Raw genomic sequence first — 19034 nt, forward strand, 5'->3', positions numbered from 1 at the left:
GCAATAAAACAGGAAGCAGGAACTTCATAGTGGTGAAACATTTCAGGGCTTACAGTAGTTTGATACATTTATAAATGAATGATTTCATTTCATCTATAATTACAATTTAATAGTTCATAAATAATACCAATATTTAATATTCTACACTGTAAGGCTTAAAGCATCTTTTGTTTTTTGAAAACATTTTTTTATATTTTTTGTCAGTGAATCACTGTGAGATAAAGTTACAGACCTACAAACTTTCATGCTTCCGTTTCAGTCATACAGTGATCAAGTACTCATCCCTCCACCAATGCCAAATTTCCACTGTTGGTCCCAGCATCCCTCCCACCACCCCCACCCTGTCCCCTCCACCCCACTCTGCCTCTATGGAAGGGCATTCCCTTTTGCGCGCTCTCTCTCTCTCTCTCTCTCTCAATCTCTCTCTCTCTCTCTCTCGATCTTGCTCTCCTTCTAGGTGTTGTGGTTTGCTATAGAGGTATTAAGTAGGCATCATGTTCAGTCTATAGTCTATTTAAGGCTTGAAGCATCTTTCCTGAGAAAATTTTCAGAGTTACACAGCAGAGAAGATGATCAAGATGTAAAGGTAATTTACTCTATATTGATTATATTGATTTACTTGAAATGTGTTTCATTTCCTGAGTATACGGTTATAGCTCTACAAGTCAGCTTGGTGCTAGTCGTAGCAACCACAAAAATCTACCTTCAGTGAAGGCGTGTATCAGAATTTAAGTACCAAAGCCCTAGACATACAATTACAATTTTACGTACTCAAATCTTCTGGATACAGCTAGCAGCTGCTGTTTCTTTGAACCCATTTGTGTGTGTGTGTGTGTAATTCATGGAAATATTAGTTAACAATATTGCACTATTCAATATTATTTTCCTTTCTTTACTTTTTGGGTCACACCCGGAGATGCTCAGGGGTTACTCCTGGCTCTGTACTCAGGAATTACCCCTGGCGGTACTCAGGGGACCATATGGGATGCTGGGAATTGAACCCGGTCGGCTGCGTGCAAGGCAAATTCCCTACCCGCTGTGCTATTGCTCCAGCCCCAACTATTTAATATTTGACCTAGAAAACTGAATATCGAAAAGAAAATCAGTCACTAAGGCAAAGTTGCAAGGTGCATGGTGTAAATTTATTTAGGGTTGCTTCTAGCATCAAGTTGTCAGCTCCAGAACAAGTGAAGACACAGGGACTCCTAAAGTGGAGTGAGGTAGACATGAATCTAAAACTTCAAGCCATTTTGTGGGTCAGGGAAATAGCAAAGATAAATACTCTTTCTCTTGTACATGATTCATAAAGAGTGACTCTCACTAATAATGAGCCAGGCAATGTACTTATTATGATAAGGCATTTCTTATTACCCAGAGGTCAACTTTAAAATACATCATTTATTCATATATATACACAGTTATTTTATACATACAAACATAATAAAAACCACTATCAAAAAGTCAAATTTGGTAACTCTAAGCCAGCCTTTTACGCAAAATATAAAAAGAAATCGTCAACGTTTTTCAGTTAAAGCAAAATCCATCTTCTATCATGAGAGAATGCCTGGTTTCTTCAACTATTTAAACATTTTGGAAGGAAGTTTTCTTTGAACATGCATTCATCTGATGTTTGGTGTTTGGGCTTGGGGCCACACCCAACAGTGCTCAGGGCCACTCCTGGCTCTGTGCTCAGGAATCATTCCTGGCAGTGCTCAGGGGACCATATGAGATGCTGGAGGTCAAATCTGGGTTGACTGTGTGTAATGTAAATGACCTACTTATTGTCTTATCATTCTAGCCTCTCATCTGGTTATTTTGAATGATATCTCCTTGCAAAACTACTTATCTATAATAATAATTCCCATTACATACTGGCATTGACCCATTTTGACATACAAGTTTAGCCTGTTTTGAGGAATAAATAAGATACACACGATCTTTCTCATTCATTTCTTCAGCCAGTCAGTTCATTTCCGTAGCCTAATCATCATTGAATAGGGGGAAGTACCTTCAGTCTTCAATCCTCTGTGGAAAAGACCATGCAATTATCAAAACCCAGCACCACTGCTTTCTCTCCTTCCACCCAACAGACATAGTAGAATCACATGGTAGAAACACTAAACTTGCAAATTCAGCTAGCTATCCTGAGACAAGAATGTGGGGAGAGTGTGTGCCTATGTTTTGCCATTCCACCCAGTGAAGAGATGCACCCAAACAACAAACCACCTATTCCCTCAGGATGTCTTCATTCCCTGGGTTTCTCAGAGCCTGAACTCTCCCTCTGCTGTGCATGCTTTTCATGTTTAAAATTATAAAATTAAAATTCTATATGTGTGCATACACAGGCATATATCATTGTATTGTATCACTGTCATCCAGTTGCTTATCAATTTGCTCGAGCAAGCACCAATAAAATCTCCATTGTGAGACTTATTGTTACTGTTTTTTGGCATATAGAATAGGCCATGGGTAGTTTTCCAGGCTCTGCCATGCGGGTGGGATACTCTTGGTAGCTTGCCGGACTGTCCGAGAGAGACAGAGGAATCGAACTCGGGTCGGCCGGACGCATGCAAGGCAAGCGACCTACCCGCTGTGCTATCGCTCCAGCTGTATATATATACATATATATGTATATATATACATATATTTACACACATATGTATATATACATATGTATGCTATATTTATGCTCCAGGCATATATAAGTGTGTATGTATGTATATATACAATATATATACACGTATCTCAGTGTGAGTATATGTGTGTGTTGTTGTCATTGTTGTCTAACAATGTTCTAATCTCTGCCATGCCACTTCTGCTGATCAACTGAATATATAGCTAATGTTCTAGTGCACAAGAAAAAATTCCTACTATGAATATAGAGCTATATGTTATGGGTAACTTAAAAGGTTTGTCAAGATTAATTTTAAATGTACATTTTTTGCATTAATGAGAAACTTTTACATTCTAATGTCCCCTAGAATTATATGCCATTGTATAGCAGTGAGTACAAATGTATCAAATCATACTATAACTCACATTCTCAAAACAGTCAATAGGTCAAATTTCATTTTCAAACATGAAATTTGATACCATTATATCAATACATTCAAAGGTTCATATTCAGAAAGCTGTATTTTCAAGTGTTTCACTAGTTCATTTAAGAAATTTCTTCATTTTACTTTCCCAAGTCACTGGGAGGAAAAACAGGCTTTAAAACTAGTAGACCTTGTACTGTTAATTAATGGCTGCTAAAGAATTAAAAAATAGTACCATGCATAAGGGCTGGAGTGATAGCACAGCGGTTTGGCATTCGCCTTTCACGCAGCCAACCCGTGTTCAATTCCTCCGCCCCTCTCGGAAAGCCCGGCAAGCTACCGAGAGTATCACGCACGCACAGCAGAGCCTGGCAAGCTACCCATGTGTATTGGATATGCCAAAAACAGTAACAATGAGTCTCACATTGAGAGACGTTACTGGTGCCCACTCGAACAAATCGATGAACAACGGGATGACAGTGACCGTGCATAAGGTACTTGCCCTGCACATAATCAATATGAGTTTCAATCCCTGGCAGCATGTATAGTCCCTTAAGTATCAACAGGATTGATCTCTGAGCACAGATCCAGGAGTATTCCTTAAGCACAGCCAGGGATGGCTCCCAAATTAAACAAATTAAAAAGTTGGCCTCAGAAGCCATTCTTTCCAACACGAACCAGTCCATCTCAGTATTCAATGCTGCAGTAGTTCTATTATGGCACAGCACTTCTGTGCTCTGTGTATACTTCATTTCCTGCTGAGTCAAAAAGAATGAGGTTGGAGAAGATGTCTCTCACAGCCTAGAGCAATGGTACCTGGTTAGGGACCAAAAACAGTATGACAGGGACCAGAAAGATCACATAAAAGTAAAGTGATTGCCTTGTATGCAGTCAGCCAGATCTCAGTCCCTAGTACCCCACATAGTCCCTCAAGCCTGCCAGGAGTAATCCCTGACCACAAACAGATGTGGCCCCAACACAATGACAAAACCAGTATGACCACCCTACCAACACTTAAGAAGTCATGATGCCTTACCATGCTAAATCCTTTATGTACCCCTCAACATTATTTTATTTATCTTGTATTTCTTCTAAACTATTGCCATTTCTCTTCTTTCTTTAATACTTCTGGGCTTAATCTCTCTTCTTGGTTAAAATTTGCAGACTAGTGACCCCCAAGTTGACAATTGAGATCTGGAGGTCCAAAGATAGTAGGAGACTTATTCCTAATAGTTGCATCTTAGTCTCTGTCTCTCTGTAGCATTATGAAATAAAGCACGGTTGCGAGGAATTTTGAAGAAGATGAATTCATGGATATTGCTTAATCATAGTGGGCCTGATTCTCTACCTCAGGCACTGAGCCAAAAACAGTTCCAGAAAATGGTTTCTGCTCTAGCGGGACTATACTGGGAAATTAAAAAGCTTCTGGAACAGTAAGTTTTTAATCACTTTTCAAATGATTCATGTAATTACAGACTATGTTTTTTAAAGTGTTCATTTTATAGTGTATTATGGAAATCAGATTTGTGTTCAGGACCTTCATTTTTTAATGAAATGTCACTTCAGATTCTGCCAACATTAAAATGTGACTTTGATGGTTTCAACTATCATTTCTATTGCTTTAGTGAGCCATTATCAATGCTTGATTCATTCATTATTAGGTAGTTATTAAGGACACTTGTCCATAGCAATGCAGGAAATAAAGTGAAACTCGGGGAACTCTTCCTATTCTCTTAACATTTATAATATATTTGATTTGAGATACAGATATGAACATTCAAATAAATATAATTTATGAGTTATATAAAATCTGGCATAATGGAACAGAAAAAAATGACCAATAAAAGAACAAGAACATTAGAGATACTGTTTGGAGAAAGCACTGAAGCCAAGATCAGTTTTGCTTTATGGCATTACAGAAGGAGAACAGAGGTATAAATTCACATGTTAACTTGTTTAGTAAGATATGTTAGACTCTGAAGATTTGGTGGTGGACAGGACCAATGCAATTCCTATTTTTAACAAACTGAGAGGCACTAAACAAATGATGACCTACGTATTCATCTCACTATTTCAAGTGGTATATACGTCCACATTCCTGGAAACTCAACAGAAACATGAAGACAGAGTGAGATAAAAACACCTTACCTAGTAGAGACAGCCTTCGACACTGTTGTTTTAGGAGTTTCACACCAAAGTTCCACCTTGGATTTTAGTTCTTTATTCTAAATTTGAAAATAAAATGCAGGTATCACTTAGCTAATAATTAATTACCCACATTCTTAATGCTTGTGATCAACCCACTTCCGGCACCAATCCTAGGCATGTTTGTTGTTCCAGACATTCTGCTGGGATATAGATTATAGTCAGGCAAGAGTTACTATAATTTCTAAAATTACATACACATATTAATACATGCATACTCGGTCAAGGACTTAGTTTGCTTTCGTTTTTGAGTTTATTAGTTTAACTGATCTCCTAATGATAAACTTTTGCTAGAAACAAGAGTTAATTCTGAGGACCTAGATATGCCAAGACTTCTGCCAGGAACTTACCCTACATTCTTTTCTCTGCTAAGAATCCAACTCTGTGCAGTAACTTTGATGTATATTAAAGAAATAAAGCTGCCAAAAACTGAAATCACTTAATTGTCTCAGATATCTCACAGGCAGAATTGGAATAGAAGTGCAGTTTTTGCAGGACTGCAAAGTTCAGGATCTTTTCACTGCAGGGTATTCTTCAGCCACAGGAATTACCCAGACTACTTATATTTTATAAAAAAGTAAATGGTAAGCCCCAGAGATTCAATGATTTCCAAAGGTTTCAAATAAGTTACAGAGGAAAGAAAATTATGATAAAATTTGTCTACAATCTACCCAACCATTGACACACGCTTACATACCAACACCCAATGAGTGATGCAGCTCCTGACATGACAATATCACAAAGTCAAGGGCAGAAAGAACAGGATAAAGAACAGCAGAAGACTGAATCTTCATTGTGCAACGTACAGGAGGCAAAACGATGTGCCGCTGATGAGAGACTATAAATATAAACTTTTTTAAATAGTAAGGGGGAAAGATAGAAGAAAGTAAATAATGAAGAAAATATCAAAGGATAATTCAGTAGGTAGCTAATTACTACATAGGAATATAATCAGTGAGACTGAACTAACGCGTGATGTTCACATAGTCTGGGAGATTTCATCTGGACTTTGAAGAAGAGATGAATCAGGCCAGATAGAAAAGGGTAAGAAAGAAAGAGCAAGCAACAGTAAAGTATGGCTCTAGGATAAGTAATATCAATAAAATCTGGGAATTTATGGGATCTACTAATCCTCAATCCTCAACCTAACCTACTGAATCAGAAAGCTCAGTTGCCATGTGCTGTGTTTAAGACACTCACACAATGATTGTTACCTATTTAAGTTGCAGAAGTACTGGGCTGAAGCAGTAGTTTTCAGTTTAGGTTGAATATTGAAATAACCTGAGGCCATTTAAATTCTGCTGATGCATGAGTCCTATGCCTAGAGATTCATTTTAATTTAGTTTCAGTCTGGATTCAGGAGTTTCCAAAATTGCAGGGAGACTGGAAAGCTCCCTGTGGCATATTTGATATGCCAAATACAGTAACAATAACAGATCTCATTCCCCTGACCCAGAAAAGAGCCTGCAATTGTTGGGAAAAATGAGTAAGAAGAGGCTGCTAAAATCTCAGGGCTGGGATGAATAGAGACATTACTGGCACCCACTCGAGTAAATCTATGAACAACGGGATGACAGTGATACAGTGAATCCAAGTGGCAATTAAGATGGAAAGCAGCTGGAGTTGAGAAAGCAGAGGCAAGATAGATATTTCTCCCATTATTCCTCACATCTACTCTGAGTAATTCCTAAATCATAGGGCAAAAGTATTCACACGTTATTTCACTGTGACATGACAAGAGTTGAACACTTACCTCTTGCCCTGGAATTGTACTTCAGACTTGAAGTTATAGACTCCAAGAATACTATGCTTGGAAATTCTTTGTGTAAGTGGTATATATAGATCTAAGACACAATCCAAACAAGTGTAGGCTCATATCATAGGCCAAGTATTTTGCTTAGAAGAACCGCTCTGTATAGTATGCTTGAATTTAAGAAGCAATTTTAAATAGTATGCTCACAATGAATATGGTGAAATAAAATATAGTATGGAGCTGGACAATTTGAAAATTGTCTCCATGTTTCTTCCAAAATAAGCTCCTAGTTTTTCAAGATTTTGAGTACCAAACAGTAAAAAAGTATAATAATCATGTAGACTGTCTTCACTTTAATTTATTTTATTTTCTACTTTGATTTATTTCAGATATGAGATTTAGGTATTTATTCTTGATTCATGGGATCTTGTAGTTTTGCTCTATTCTAGCAATATGCATGAGTTTTATAGCATTGTTAGTTCACAAAATCACAAACTACGTACAAGAATATGTCTGCCATAATTATGACTCTATCCAAGGATAATTTATCCACAGTGTTCCAAAAGAAGCTAACTTTTGCACACAATCTGCTATCAACTCACCACTTAGAATTAAATTGAATTTTAGGGATGATGATGATTATCTAAAGAAGCATAAACTTTGAAGTATAAAAAACAGTAATTTCTGAAGATGCACTTCTAAGCAGGTCATTAGTGAAGAAACTAGTAATGCATGAAAATTTAGATGAATTTAAAGTCACATATTAAAATGATGAAAGAGATGCAAAGTTGGGAAACAAATAATTTTGGTAGAAATAAGCATAAATTTTCTGGTAATAATTCAAAGAGCTTTAAAAACTGTTTTAAAATGAGCCAGAAAGATAGCCCAGGGTATAAAGTGCTTGCCTTGCATGCAACTGACCCCAACTTTATCCCCAATACTACGCATGTTTGTGGAATGATTCCTGAGCATTGATGTATGTGGCACAAATTCTCCCAAATAAAAATTTTCATTTTAATAATAATTATATACTTAATAAGCAAATTTTATCTTACATTTTAAGGGAAGCGCAAAACCTGCTAAGGCAGAAAGAAAATCACAAGAAAAAGTATTTGTTTCTATGACTTGAAAACCTAGAAAATAAACATTTTAATATAGCAACTGTGGCATTGACTAAAATAATTATATATATCATGCTTAAGGTTTAATGCTATAAGTACTATTTTCTAAATACTTATATATTCAAACATACAAATGCACACAAACCAATACACATGCTTATCTGATTGCCCATAAAAGCAAATAATAGGGAATGGGGTGGAGAGCATATGTTTCAAAATCTAGAAAATGCAAATGCATCTGGGTGATCTTGAATAAGTTTCTTTACTTCTCTGAAACTTCTTTATCACTTGTGCAATGTAGTAAATAATTCTCCCAGAGAATATTAGAGTAGCAAACAAAAAGAGATATTTAGAATGCCCAAAAAGAGACTAATATTTTTAATTTGAGGAAACTGCTATCTGCCTAGTTTTAAAACGAGATTTTTTAAAAAAAAATGGTTTTCAAGTTGCTAATATTTTTTCATAAGCTAAATCATTTCTCCCAGCTATGTGATGAATTTGAAAATAGGCTATAATCTTCCTTATGCATGGCAAGTCAGTATCTTCTGCAGATATTATTCCACGGTTAGAGCTTTACAATGGAACATGACCACTGATATATCACCATGTTCTTGCCTTCTCAGAGTACTTATTCTTCCCTCATTGTTTACTAAGTTGTTAAAGTGTTATTTCTCCTTCTTCTTTCTTTCTTCTTCTTTTTCTTTCCTCCTCCTCCTCTTCCTCCTCCTCCTCCTCCTCTTCTTCTTCTTCTTCTTCTTCTTCTCCTTCTTCTTCTTCTTCTTCTTCTTCTTCTTCTTCTTCTTCTTCTTCTTCTTCTTCTTCTTCTTCTTCTTCTTCTTCTTCTTCTTCTTCTTCTTCTTCTTCTTCTTCTTCTTCTTCTTCTTCTTCTTCTCCTCCTCCTCCTCCTCCTACCTCCTCCTCCTCCTCCTCCTCCTCCTCCTTCTCCTTCTTCTTCTTCTTCTTCTTCTTCTTCTTCTTCTTCTTCTTCTTCTTCTTCTTCTTCTTCTTCTTCTTCTTCTTCTTCTTCTTCTTCTTCTTCTTCTTCTTCTTCCTTCTTTTTCCTCCTCCTTCTTCCTCTTCTTCTTCCTCCTACTCTTCCTCCTCCTCCTCCTCCTCCTCCTCCTCTTTCTTTTTGTGTCATACCTGGCATTACTCAGGTGTTAGTCCTAGCTCTGCACTCAGGAATTACTCCTGAAGGTGCTCAGGGGTCTAGATGGGATGTTGGGGATTGAACCCAGGTCAGCTGCATGCAAGGCAGAGGCCCGACCCGCTGTACTATTGCTCCAGCTAAAGTGTTTTGTTTCATCATCTAGTCTTCAATTAAAGTTTGAGAGACATGAATTCAGGGACAGTCTGTTCTGCTGTTCTGTTCCTTACATAGACCCAGAACTTAAAAGACTTCCTGGAATATCATAAACACTCAGCACTATTTTCTGAAAAAGATGAGTTTATGTGGTGTGCACTATATGTAAATGTGGCTAAGAGCAATGATTTGCTAAACCACAGTGGCCTGGGGGACCATACACTGGAAATGATTACATTGCTCTGGCCTGCAGTCCTCTGTGGTTGGAACTGAATTCTAGCAGGAGTGGTTATGGTCAAGCTTCAAATTCCAGTCAAAGTGGTTTGAAAGCCATCATCATCTGTCTCCTCAAAAGAGCAAGTATTCTTGAAAAACTAGATGAACTACAACTTTTAATGATTATTTACTAAGATGTAAAGTCAGACAGCTTGATAACATAAATTTAATAAATTCCTGCCCCCAGGTTATAATTCTTATTCAAAAGAGGTTACATGCTTACACACACTCACAATATGTCATTCATATATATATATATATATACATATATGTAGGCGAATGCACATATACATTCAGTCACATACACTGACACATCTATTTAGAAACACTCAGAAATTTTGTTACACAAATACAGACTCACACTGACCACACACAAAAGACTCACACAGACAAAAAAGCTCACAATCACATAAACTATTCAAAAAATTTCCTCCTTACCTGAGCTTCAAGTATGTTAACTTTTTCTTTCAGATTCTCAATTTTTTTATCTTGTTCTTTTAAATTACTTTTTAATCCTTCCATCTAAGAATTAGGAAACACAATTGCAAAATTGTGTCAGACAGCAGGAGGCAGTTAGATAAATCAGAAATTGTATGTCTCTATGGTCAACTAATGATGTTTATCAAATAAAAAATAGTAAATCCCAAAGCATTAGGAGACTCGGGGGAGCGCAGAAAACAGTAGGGTACGTGGGCATCTGGGGATGAGAACACGCAGGTGGTGGTGTTAAACATTTAATCTTTGAAAAAATTGTTGAAAGTACATTCAGCAGGGGGTCTCCTGTGAAAAGTTCCCTGGTCTATTCCTTAGGCTTATTCGTGTAATGCTTTTATCCTGCAGAGGTAGAGGTCAGTGAACCACATAAAAGGCCCCTGCCTGCAGGAAGACGCTCCCTCAGACAGCTATCTGGTCAACCAGCTGCATAATGATATAAGGCCACTTCTGTTTGGAAGAGAAGCACCAGCCAAGAGGCAAGTAAAGTGGAAAAGGAAGGTTGATGAGGAATGGAACAAGGCAGAAAGAAGAGACATTGATTCCGTCACCAACTGTACCTCTACGAGGTCTGTCATTGGACCCCTGTGTGTTTCCGTTTTCTCACTGGCCAAAAGCACAGTATGCTACCAAGGTACTTTCAAACTCTCAAGGGCTAAGACCCTATTCCTGGACCTTTCAGTGAGATAATAGCCAAATCAAGCACACATGTGACAGTTATGTCAGAAAAGCACTGTGTTGTTTGAAAAGATTCCCTTTGAACACAGGTCTTGGGTAATATGCAGAGCTGTGAACACTGAAAGAGGTGGCAAGTTAAAGGGGACCCAGGGGACTGTGGTGGAGGCACATCACATCAGTATTTTGGGCGTTGTGGTCTGGTAACATACTATGAAGAGACATGAATCTGTAAAGCATATGAGATATTTTATGCAAAAATTGTGTTACCTATTTTTATTGTCATTTAACTATGTTATTTAACTATAGTTTTTTTAACTATTGTCACTTAACTGTGCTATTATCATATAACTAGGATCAAAATGGTGAATGAAATCTAAATTTAAATCTATGGCAGAACTCTCAACTGAGATCAATACATATCTTGAGGCAGATTATAAACTAAATGATCCAAATTCATTTGGTTGCTGATAGTCATCTTTTTCACTTGCCATTGTGTTCTCAAAGAATATGTTTATTTTTGATAAGGACCACAGTTCATTTCCTTTTCTTTTTTTAAAAAATGGGCTGAAGGGCTGGAGCTATCGCTCTAGCGGTAGAGCATTTCCCTTGCACAGCGGGTAGGGCGTTTGCCTTGCACGCTGTCGACCCAGGTTCTATTCCCAGCATCCCATATGGTCCCCTGAGCACCGCCAGGGGTATTTCCCGAGCGCAGAGCCAAGTAACCCCTGTGCATCGTGGGGTGTGATCAAAAAAGAGAGAGAAAGAGAGAGAGAGAGAGAGAGAGAGAGAGAGAGAGAGAGAGAGAAAAGGCTGAAACTCCCTGTATACATCTTAAAATGGCAATGAAGTCAGTGAGTCTTAACTGTCTCAGAACAGTCAAAAAAAAAATCACAGAAACATCTAAAACAGACAATGTCCCATTGAAAACAGGATCAGCTGTGGCAGAGAGACAGGAAGGGCACTAAAAACAGTGCCTTGTTCTGTAAAAACCCCACAAAAGGAAATGTCAGTGCGGAGAGGATTCGCCGCGCGAGAAAATCCATATAAGCTGTTCGTCTGGATCTTCCCCAAACCCCGGCTACCTGAGCCACACGCTCGACATATCTCACCTCTTGGATGATGCCGCGCAGGTTCTGGTGCTGGGAGTGAATCACGAACTGCAGGTGCGAGATCTGCTCCTGGAGAAGGGAAATCTCTGCTTGAAGATTTCGGCAACTGGCAAGGCCCAGGGAAAGAGAGAGAGGACGGCTTGCTAATGCGTTACTTTGTGCCACCGTGCCCTCCTCACACAACATCCTGACTCTTTTTTTCTTTCCTTTTTTTTTTTTTTTTGCTTTCTGGGTCACACCCAACGATGCACAGGGGTTACTCCTGGCTTTGCACTCAGGAATTACTCTATTACTCCTCGCGGTGCTCAGGGGGCCATATGGGATGCTGGGAATCGAACCCCAGTTGGCCACATTGCAAGGCAAACGCCCTACCCGCTGTGCTACGGCTCCAGCACCCTCATCCTGACTCTTATGTGGACTGGAGGGCACCACGGGGTTGAAATACACAGGACTCCAAGGACTCCACAAGCCCCGCAAGACAATCTCAAGTATGAACTTGAAAGGCAATTAATAACGCAATTCAAAAGTACCCTCTGGGCACCTGTGACTTCCTCTTCCTCTCCCACAGAGGTCAAATTTATTATTGAGCTGAACTAAGTCATTACACACCAAACCTACCACCCATTGCAATGCACAAATAACGGTGTGGGTACAGCAAGGCTAGATCAGAGGGCCAAGGGTGTAGATTTCACACATAGACATGGACAGACAGACAGAAAAACGGACAGACAGACGGAGACACACATACACACACACACACACACACACACACACACACACCAGAAACCAATTTCCAGTGATACATGTTAGGATTTACTGTAGATTTCCTGTACCTTTTATTTCTTCCAACTTTGGACAATTCTACTACCTTTGCAGAGGGCAAGGAAAAAAAAATACTAATTTCCTACTAACACTTTGAGTATTATCTAAAATGTTAGGTAAGCCTGAAATCAGTTTTTCATAATTTCCTACAGTCCACATAAGTAGCTGGACTACTTCTCCTCCTGTCAAAATTATGAATGCTAGGTGGCAATGTGCATTGTGTTAAAACCACCCAAACTTGGAAACATATAATCTGGGAGAAATCATACCACCTTTCTAAGCTTCAGTTGAACAGATAATTCCTACCTGTATTATCTTAAAAGATTATGTTCTATTTTTTTCCATGGAAAACAGTACTGCCAAAGCTGTATTTAAAAAATTAAAACAATTTGGTTTATTAGCCAAAAATTTGCTGAAACAGATGACAGTATTTAAATTATTCCATAAGTGGATTTCATAAACTTCTATTCCAAGTGAAAAGAAATCCCACTGATTAGATCTAGGCAGTCACAACATGTACAACCAACTCTTATTCTGTTGGCACTCCCCATCTTTTGATTAGAATGTATGCCACATAGGTTCTTATTGCCTTTTTAATGTTTCTTATGAAGCCACCTCCTACTGCATTTTTAACTACTGAAATGCAATAATGTTTTTCTCTTCTAAAAATCCGAGTTTCTGGGGGTAGAGCGGGTAGGGCATTTGCCTTGCATGCGGCCGACCCGGGTTCGATTCCCAACATCCAGTATGGTCCCTTGAGCACCGCCAGGGGTAATTCCTGAGTGCAGAGCCAGGAATAACCCCTGTGCATTGCCGGGTGTGACCCCAAAAAAAGCAAAAAAAAAAAAATCCTTAGCTTCTAATATAGCACGCTGCAAACTTAAAGAGATAAATGAATGTATTTTTGAAAAATAAGCTATTTACCAGACACGTTAATAAGATTTTAATTTACTCTGTTTCAACAATTAGTAGCCAATACCAATATCCAAGGCAGGTCTTTTATAGTGTGTGAATATACAGGCCAGGAGAATTTATATAAAACTATAGAATGTGTTGTAATTAGGAAAAACTTGACACTTTGTTTCGTGTCTTTTACTAAAATATTAATTATCAAATTTAATATCATTGGAGGATTTTTTTAAAATCTTTATGTTCAGGAACCACAGGGGTAAAATGATAGTCTTGCACATGGCAGACACCAGTTTAATCCTGACACCACATATGATTCCCCGAACACTGCTAAAAGTGACTTTTGAACACAGAGCCGGAAGCGTGTCCTGAGTATGCAGGCTCTGCACTCCTCCCCCTCAAAAAAATTCTCAGGGTTATCAGTAATTGTGTTGATCCTTTAGCAGGCTTGAATCAGAACACTGTCAAACTACTAAGGTTGTCTCAATAATTCTGGTATATTATGTAGTGTCTCAAAGATGAATAATTTGAAGGCAACTTGGAATACTTAAAATAGTATTTTAGTTTTTTCCTATTGATTTTTCATGAGAGATTTAGAAAAAGTTAATTTTTCTGTTAAAAATTTATATAAAATGTAATCATATTTAAATACAGGTGATAAACAATTATAGTCATTATTTATTCTAAGCAATCTTATAACATACTTAAAATACTATATAATTATACAGCACATATATAGCAAACTGTATATTAAATATAGCTCCTTATTTTCCATAATAAAATGGGAAACAATCTATCAAAAGAAGAATCTGTAAAACAAATTATGGTATATCATGACAATTATGCTAACTAAACTTATTATATGTACATATATCAAAGAGGTGTAGACAAAGACTTGGAATTATAGAAAGTATTTTTACAGATTGCTATGGAAAGGCTGGTCTCAACAAATGGTACTGAGACTATTAGATATTCACACGAAGCAAAAAGAAATTAATTCTAACCTCAAAATAAATATAAATTCCACATTGTGTCTAAAACTTGGACCTGAAAAGCATTCAAAAATAACACAGAAGAATTTCATGAATCTGGACTGGGGGAAAAAATTTTTAATTTAATGCAAAACAGTATTAATCTCACAAAGGGAAAGATTAATAAATTTGAACAGAAATAAAATTTTTAATTGCTAGCCATCAAATGAGTGTGAACAGAAAATTCTAGAATATTATTTACACAAATAAAGACATTACATCTAAAATATATAAGGAATATCTACGACACAATAAAACATGTAAGCAGTAAAAGAGTCTGAAAGTGACTTGAAACGGCACTTCACCACAGGAAAAAAAAGCTATTCAAACAGACAATAAACATATGAAGATGCTTAACAGCATTGAAATTCAAAGTAGTGTAAGTTAAAATCACATGCATATACCATCAAACAACCACCAAAATAGATGAAATTTAACAAGACTGAAAATGCCAAGTCTTGGCAATGATTTAGAGCAACAGGAACATTATATTTATGAAAATCAATCAATGTGATATACTACATTAACAGACTGAGAGCCAAGAGCACATGATCATCTAACAGATGCAGAGAAAGAATCTGACAAAATTCAATGGCTTTTCATGATAAATAATCTCAACAAAATAAGTATAGAAGTAATTTATTTCAGCACATTAAAGGCTATATAGGGCAATCGGCAGCAAACTTCTTAATCAGTGGGGAAAACTAAATCTTTTATTCTAAGATCTGGAACAAGGCAAGGATACTCTTCGTGCTATTCAACATATATTGGAAGTCCTAGCTAGGGAACATAAGCAAGAAAAAGAAAGAAAAGACATCCAAATTGGAAGGGGAAACGTAAATGATCTCTGTTTGCATATGATATTAGCATATACATAGAAAATTCTAAAACTGCCACCAAAAAATGGAGTAGATCTTATGTAGTTAGTAGAGTTTCTGGATGCAAAGGTAGCATACAAAGTGACAATTCTGTAGGTAAGTAACAAACGATCCAAAGGGGAAATTAAGAATAAAATATTATTTATATTCACACTGCAATAAAATCCACTTAGGAATTTGCTTAACCAAAGACTTAAACAACAAATTTTCTCAACCAAAGACTTGAACAATGAAAATTGTAAAGCATGAATGAAGTAATTTAAAATGAACCTTTCTTTAAAAAATGATAAAATTAACCTTTATTTATTTAAAATTTGTCTCCCAGTTAAGGTGATATGGCTGTAATAGAGTTTATGCTTATAGTATTGATATATAAAGTTGCTACACTCCTTCCCTGAACCAGCAAAGTGCCATGATCCTTCACCACTGTCCTAATGTCAACTGTAGTTTTATTAATAAAGGTTATTTAAGAGAAAGAAACAAATGAAAAGACATGCTTGTGAGTTGAATGACATAAATTACTAAAACATCCACAATACCCAAAGCAACCTTCAGATACAAGACAATCCCAATAACATTTTTTTTTCACAGAAATGGGTGGGGGATAGAAGAACCACCTTAAATTACTTGTGAAATCACAAGAGGCAGCCAAAGGCTAAGAATATCCTGAACATCAAGAACAAAGCTAGGACACAGCATCTTCTGATTTCTAAATATATTATAAAGTGATCTGAGTCAAGAGTTTGGTGCCAGCATTAAAACAAACACATTTATCAATGGAGCAGAGTAGAGATCTTAGAGGTAGACCAAAAGATTTACAGTCAAGCGATCTTCAATAAAGATGCCAAGAGCACAATGGTAACAATTAGTCTCTTCAACATATGGTAATGAGAAATCAATATCCACATGTAAAAGAATGAAATCGTACATCTCTCACCAAAAGCAAAATATCAACTAAAAGTAGATTTGGGGCTTAAAGACAAAACTTGAAATTGTAAAATTCCTAGAAGAAAATAAGGAGAAACTTTCTTGGCATTGGTCTTAGCAATTAGTTTTGGATATGACACTGAAAGTACAAGGCAACAAAAGGGAAAAAAAAGCAAGCAAAATAGTATCACGTTAGAATTTTTCTGTAAACTCAAGGAAACAGACAACAAAGTGAAAAGTAACCTATCAAATAGGAAAGGTTATATCTCCAATAAGAGTTTATTCCCTATAGATGTGAAAAATTCATACAACTCTGTACCAAAATACTAAGTTACCCAACTGGTATAACATAAATTGACACTTCTAAAAAGAAGAAATTCAAATAGCCAAGAGATATGTGAAAAGGTGTAGAATATGACTTATCATACAAAAAACACAATTCAAGCCCAGAATGAGATGGTTTGACCTTCCACCAGTTACAATGATTATTATATAAAAGACAAAATATAAAAATCAGCAAGAGTGTGGAGATAAGATGAACATGTGCATTGGTGGTAATGTAAATTTGTATCACATTTTGGCAAATTATGAATATCTCACCTATTTTTTTGGATTTAAATCAGGCTGGAGAGATAATATAGCTGGTAGGGTGCTTGCCTTGCACACAGCCAACCAAGGTTTGATCCCCACCATTTTATCTGGTTCCCTGAGCCCCACCAGGAGTGATCCCTGAGTGCAAAGCCAGGAGGAAACACAGAGCATCACTGGCTGTGGCCAACCCCTCACCCCCATACACACACACCACCAAGTAAAAAACATATATGATCCATCAAACCCACAAAGTAAATATGAAAAGAATTAAATTTAGGATTATGAAAGGATACTTTTATTCTCATGTTTATTGTGGCATTATTCCCATAGTGAAAATATGAAAACCAAGGTCCTTTGGCACCTAATATCCAGCCTGGTGTTGATAATTCAAATGATATTATATTCTTGAAATTTACTGTGAGTATAAATATCATAACAGTAACAACAATCACCCTTTGATCCCAGTTTCTGGGTCATCCTAGAACACAAGATCACTTTTTTAACCCGACTTTACTGGCTGAGAATATCTTTTTGTTTCATGAATATTCAGGGACAGTCTGACTCCGCAAAGAATTTCAAGCTCTTCCTCATTGTTTCCAGGAAATTTCCAAATCAGATTATCTTTCCTCCCTTATGCTTTTCTCCTTTTTCTCTTCTTAGTAGAGAAAATTTGAATTTTAGCTCTGGCTGAGGGCTAGATTCCTGTCTACATTCAATCCTAATGTCCTCGGCTCATCTTTCCCTAGCCTGGAAAGATTGTTTTCCTGAGGCACCCTATTTCTCAAGCCCCTGGAAGATCTGTTTCTTTGCCCTCCAAGGATGTTGAGCATGACCTGACATCTAAACTCTCTATTAGGATAATTCAAATTTCCTCCAAGCTCTAAAATCCCTTGTCCTATAGACATTTCGTGGATCCTGAGCTGTTCTCACTCTTGGCCTGGAATATTTGTACAGTATCTTTTTAAATATCAAGAGATGATGGCGAGGTTCACTCATCCCATTCCTTAACCCTAAAAGAATTTACACTTCAACACTCCTATCAGTTTCCCTGTACCCCAAATGAGCTCTTCCCCTCTATCTATGCCGCAGCAGTAGATGAAGGGGTCACAGAGAAAGGGGGAAGGGTCAGAGGGGACACCATGACTATTAATCCTACAAACTCTCCTCCCTTATGAATTTATAGTTGGCCAGTTTAGGGATATGGGGTGTGGGAAGTTGCTGTTCACCGGCCAGTGAATAAGTTAAGAGAAAAAAACGTGGGGAACTGTTTCTGCTTCAGAGGAAAATTTTCAAACCTTTTAGCATATGTGATGTTGGGTTTGAGTTGCAGTAACTGCTTCTCCAAAGACAGTTTTCTTTCTAGCAGTGATCTTTTTTCCTAAAAGAAAAGAAGACATGATTTTTGCTTATTTCTCACATTTCCCCACCCACGCCACACGCTTAAATGTGTAAGGCATTCTTGCAAATTGTTCATAAAAGATGCATCTTGCAATATGAAAAATATGCCTTGAGCTAAAGAACTAAATTTACAGGGAGCCGTGACGGCCTTCCGCAGGTTGAATCCTGCCCAAGCCTTCTCCTACGGTTTCAAGTAGCTCAAAGACACGTCGAGACAAGTTGTCATGCCTCTTACCTTCCTTGGAGGATTCTTATTTCTCCTCCGGTCCACAGCTGAAATATAATCTTTTTTTTTTTTTTTTTTTTGCTTTTTGGGTCACACCTGGCGATGCACAGGGGTTACTCCTGGCTCTGCACTCAGGAATTACCTCTGGCGGTGCTCAGGGGACCATATGGGATGCTGGGATTCGAACCCGGGTTGGCCGCGTGCAAGGCAAACGCCCTACCCGCTGTGCTATCACTCCAGCCCCTGAAATATAATCTTATCAGTTAAAATTCTCCGG

General features: G+C 37.4%; 1 protein-coding gene across 1 annotated transcript in view; it reads right to left on the reverse strand.

The window, feature by feature from the left end:
* Window positions 1-1105: 1105 nt before the first annotated feature.
* The window catches only part of CCDC68 (coiled-coil domain containing 68), a 53426-nt gene continuing 35497 nt past the window's right edge, over window positions 1106-19034 (reverse strand). The window contains exons 7-11 of the mRNA XM_004616143.2: window positions 18429-18511; window positions 11976-12081; window positions 10135-10218; window positions 5187-5263; window positions 1106-2025 (exon numbers count right to left, since the gene is read on the reverse strand). Coding sequence (XP_004616200.2) covers window positions 1968-2025; window positions 5187-5263; window positions 10135-10218; window positions 11976-12081; window positions 18429-18511 — 408 coding nt within the window. The 3' untranslated portion in view covers window positions 1106-1967. The remainder of the gene's footprint in view (window positions 2026-5186; window positions 5264-10134; window positions 10219-11975; window positions 12082-18428; window positions 18512-19034) is intronic.

The sequence above is a fragment of the Sorex araneus genome, chromosome 2, assembly GCF_027595985.1.
Source record: "Sorex araneus isolate mSorAra2 chromosome 2, mSorAra2.pri, whole genome shotgun sequence".
NCBI classification, from domain to species: domain Eukaryota; kingdom Metazoa; phylum Chordata; class Mammalia; order Eulipotyphla; family Soricidae; genus Sorex; species Sorex araneus.